At 51.5% G+C, this 4,190-nt stretch overlaps 1 protein-coding gene across 1 annotated transcript; it reads right to left on the reverse strand.

The window, feature by feature from the left end:
- Nucleotides 1-1,376: 1,376 nt before the first annotated feature.
- On the reverse strand, nt 1,377-3,014 carry Sit1 (signaling threshold regulating transmembrane adaptor 1). Its single transcript, XM_042696746.1, has 5 exons — nt 2,827-3,014; nt 2,570-2,705; nt 2,426-2,484; nt 2,272-2,333; nt 1,377-2,180 (listed from the first exon to the last, which is right to left on the reverse strand). Exons 1-5 carry the CDS (start codon nt 2,909-2,911, stop codon nt 1,947-1,949), a joined length of 576 nt encoding a protein of 191 aa, XP_042552680.1. The 5' UTR covers nt 2,912-3,014; the 3' UTR covers nt 1,377-1,946.
- Between the last annotated feature and the right edge of the window lie 1,176 nt (nt 3,015-4,190).

Raw genomic sequence — 4,190 nt, forward strand, 5'->3', positions numbered from 1 at the left:
TCGGGATCACAGTTTGAAGCCAGCCCAGGCAGAGACTCTTATCTCCAATTAAGCACTAGAAAACCAGAAGTGGTCCTGTGGCTCAAAGTGGTAGAGTGCTAGCCTTGAACAAAAGAGCTCAGGCAGGGGCTGGGAAAGTGGCTCAGTGGTAGAGTGCTTGCTTTGCATGCATGAGGCCCTGGGTTTGATTCCTCAACACCATATAAGCGAAAAACGCTGGAACTGGCGCTGTGGCTCAAGTGGTAGAGCACTAGCCTTGAGCTGAAGAGCTGAGGGACAGCGCCCAGGCCCACATTCAGGCCCCATGACTGGCAAAAAAAAACAGCTCAGGCAGTGTAGACCCTGAATTCAACCCCATGACCAACAGTAACATTAACAAAATAGTGTTAATATCTTTCCCATCTTAAAGATTCAGAAACAAGACCCAGTTGCTTAAGAACAACATAGCTAGCAAATGATGCAGAATTTGAACTCAGGTGGTCTGGTTCCCAAGCCCACAATTCCAATATTGTTGCCAACCATTTAAGGCAGCATAGCATATACATAGTCCAGGAAGCTGCTTTAAAAACAAAGCAAATGAGCCAGGTGCTGGTAGCTCACCCCTAAAATCCTAGTTACTTAGGAGGCTGAGATCTGAGGATCATGGTTCAAAGCTAGCTTGTACAGGAAAGACTCTTATCTCTAATTAGCTACCAGAGACTCTTATCTCTAATTAGCCACCAGAAAACTGAAAGTGGTGCTATGGCTCAAGTGGTAGAATACTGAAGAGCTGAGAGATGGTGCCCAGGCTCAGAGTTCAAGCCCCAAGACTGACAACAACAACAACAACAAAAGCAGATGCTGTGTAGACAGGCAGAGAGATTGATTATTGATTAGAGAGTAAAATGAAAGTGGTGACACACAAAGCTGCTGCCAGGTCTGTAGGTGACCATAGTATGAACTGAGAGAGCAGGGGCAGTACTGCCAGAGTGACAGGGTCCAGAGAACACCTTGAGAGGAGCACAGTGATAACAATGCGGACAGGCCAATGATGCAAAACGGGAGTACTGATGAGACTTGCAGGGGACAAGCAAATGAACGGGGGAATTGTTGGAAGCACTCAGCAGGTTGGTGAGCCACAGTTACAGAAGGGAAAAGCAGTTTAGGGGCTGAGTTTGTCAGAGACCCAAAGGACAATGGATTGGCTGTGAGTAAATTTCTACCAACAGGAAGACCTGGGCTCCATCCCTGCACCAAACTCTTGGTCCCTCTTCTCCAGTTAGGCACCTTCCACCAGTTCTCTGTGGCAGATGGCAGAGCTCACACACCAATCCTGCAGGGAGGGGAGTGGGTGTCTGTTGCAAGTCTCCAGCCTCTAGATTAAAATCTAAACACTATTTTTCTTTTTGAGAAGTTTTATTTGAAATCAGAACGTCAAAGACAGCCACATGGAGAGTGTATTCTGCCACAGTTCTCGGATCAGAAGCCAAGCTTTGGGATTCATCCCCCTCTAGTCCACAGGTCCCAGGACTCTTCCAGCCTGTGGGTTTCCAAGCATTCTACCCACATCCTCTCAGGCTTTTACCTCCTCTCCTGCCCACTTCCTGTGCCTGAAGAGACACTGAGGTGTCCTGGTAGGTTGGGAGGGAGGAGAGAAGAGCCAGGCTGGTTAAACTGGTTAAAAATGAGGAGGAAGTGAAGAGAACGGGCTGAAGGGAACACCCAGAAAAGAGATGTGGGGAGGGGGCCACTGTCTGCCGCCTCCATGTCAGGAAACCAGGCATCAGTCCTACCCTGAGATGTGTCCATTGAAGCTCAGATAGGAAGTTCCCAGAAGACACCACCTGCTACTAGGCAATGACTCCATGTCCTGGGGGTAATTGGAGCACAGGCATGCCCCAGGCAGGGCAGGAGGAGCTTCTGTGATGGGGAAGCAAGCCACATGTGTCCACAGAGGCAGGCTGGTCTCAGCTGGGTGCAGGCTGGCTGTTGGCGTAGGCCTGGTCTGGGAAGGAAGCCCTGGCCCTGCGAGTCTGGGCGCACACTGAGGCATAAAGCTCTGGCTCAGGGTTTGCGGCCTGGGGTTTCGGTTCAGAGTCTAGCACCACCTCCGAGTACTTGATGGGGGTCCCAGAGCTGCAGATCCGAGCCTGAGGAGGCCGCAGCTGCAGGCTGGTGTAGCACATCACCTCTTCTGCAGCCTGGAGATACAAGCTGGTTAGAAGTTCTGTGGACCTTTGGGAAAAGCCCCCATTTCTTTCCCTCCCCTTCCCTTTGGCCCCACCAACTCACCCTGGTGGAGCTTCCAGGAGCTGGATCCTGCTGGTCTGCTCTTGGCTCTTGAGACAGGCATCCTGGAATGGAGAAGAGGAATCTGGTGAGTTCTTTGTCCCCAATCAGTCCCATTGGGACCTGCCCTGTGTCCATCCTTCCCCCAGCATCCTACCTGTCTGAAGATAATGCAGATTCCCATACAGGGGAGTCTCTTCCGCACTCCCTCCGGGGCTGCAACACAGTTTGGGAGCTAAGTGAGGCCTTCTTGGTTAAGAAGGAACTCTTGATCAACCCATTCCTGCTCTCCATCACTCACCGTCCCGGCTCGGGTTGGCTCCTGCTCTTGCCAGCGGCCCTCTGAGACAAGCGTGCAGCCACTGAGATGAGAAGCAGCAGCGTCACAGCCCCAAAGAGGGCCCACAGCCCCCAGGCCTGGGTTAGAGAGGGGATTCCTGTGGAGGGGAGCAGATTGGGGTGTTGCTGCCCAGTCCCACGTCCTACCCCTGACGGCTGCAGGTGGGACATGGGGCCACATGACACCTCCCCCAGAAGCCCCTGCCCCGCCCAGCTCACCAGGCGCTAGTAGATTGGCATCGTCACCATGGGGGGTGCAGTTGTCCCCTCTGTTCATCACTGCTGGTCTGACTGCGAGGTCCATAAGCACCCTGCCCTGTTCATGCCCAGACAGCTGCCACTGCCCCCCTTACTCCCATCCCACCCTGGGCCTGGCCCCCACAGCTCAGCATCCCCAATACCGGTGGTGGCAAGGTTGCTGGTTTCCGGGGGAGGAAGGGGGAGGGGAGGAAAGAACACCAGAACAAAGACCCCGCCCTGTGCCTGCACCTGCGACATGACACCGGCAGCTCCTGCACTTCCCTGGCCCTCTGGCCTCACGGCCCTGGGCCTCCTTCATCAGGATCACACTCAGGCCTGAGTGTTCTGTGCCACGTGTATGTGAACCCAGAAAGACTCTGAAAGGCAGAAGTGGCATGGGGCAGGGCTACAAGGACTCTTTCTGCTACAAGATGTGGCCACCCTTTCTCTCCCACTCTAGTCCTGTGGAGAATGTCCTCTTCAATGAGCATGCTTCAGTTCAGGATGGCTTCCCCTCACAGTCCCTCCACAGCCTAAGGCAGTCCTAGAAGGAAATACACTTAGATGACTATGGTCATGGTTAGTACTGTAGTGGCTAGGAAGAGAGGAAGCTAAATTCTCCCCTCGCATCCTACTGTCGCTGTAGGGTGGCTAAGAACACGTCACTCAGTTAATTGCTTTAAAGGAATCTCTGCCCCAGGACTCTCCTAGCACACTGAGCCTCTTGGCCCTGTTCACTTCTGCAAGTGTCTGCTACCCTAGAGACAGCCAAACCTTGTGCCCTAGTGACTTGGGCAGAAGGGTTTTCCATTCAAAATATACATTTATATTTAAGGTACAATAGCCTGCCAAGGATGGGACTGACAAAAGGCCTGCCTTCAACTTTAGGCAATAAGGGATTATATTGTCTGTAGAGACTTTAAAAAATAACATCAACTAAGCTGGGGCGCCAGTGCCTCACGCCTGTAATCCTAGCTACTCAGAAGGCTGAGATCTGAGGATCACAGTTCAAAGCCAGTACAGGCAGGAAAGTCCTTGAGACTCTTATCTCCAGTTAAGCACCAGAAAACCAGAAGTAGCCCTGTGGCTCAAGTGGTAGAGTGCTTGCCTTGAGCTGAAGAGCTCAAGGACAGCGCCCAGGCCCAGAGTTTAAGCCCCACAATTGACAAAAATTAAAAATAATATCAACTAAAATTCAGTCTCTTTTAATTATGTCCATATTGGAGCATTTCTAAAATCTGTGACAAAACACTATTCCCCCAATATATTTTTATACATCTTAATTCTAAATTATTGTGCTCACTGATGAGTTTTAATAATGTACTAGCTTCAGACTAGCATGT

This window comes from Dipodomys spectabilis, unplaced genomic scaffold (assembly GCF_019054845.1).
Source record: "Dipodomys spectabilis isolate Male_0828 unplaced genomic scaffold, ASM1905484v1 ptg000006l, whole genome shotgun sequence".
Classification (NCBI taxonomy): domain Eukaryota; kingdom Metazoa; phylum Chordata; class Mammalia; order Rodentia; family Heteromyidae; genus Dipodomys; species Dipodomys spectabilis.

Coding starts and splice junctions, on each gene's coding strand:
- Sit1 (XM_042696746.1), bottom strand. CDS start 2,911: ATGGACCTCGCAGTCAGACCAGCAGTGATGAACAGAGGGGACAACTGC. Junction 2,334..2,425: donor TCTGCATTATCTTCAGACAG/GTAGGATGCTGG, acceptor TCTCCATTCCAG/GATGCCTGTCTCAAGAGCCA. Junction 2,181..2,271: donor CTCCTGGAAGCTCCACCAGG/GTGAGTTGGTGG, acceptor TTGTATCTCCAG/GCTGCAGAAGAGGTGATGTG.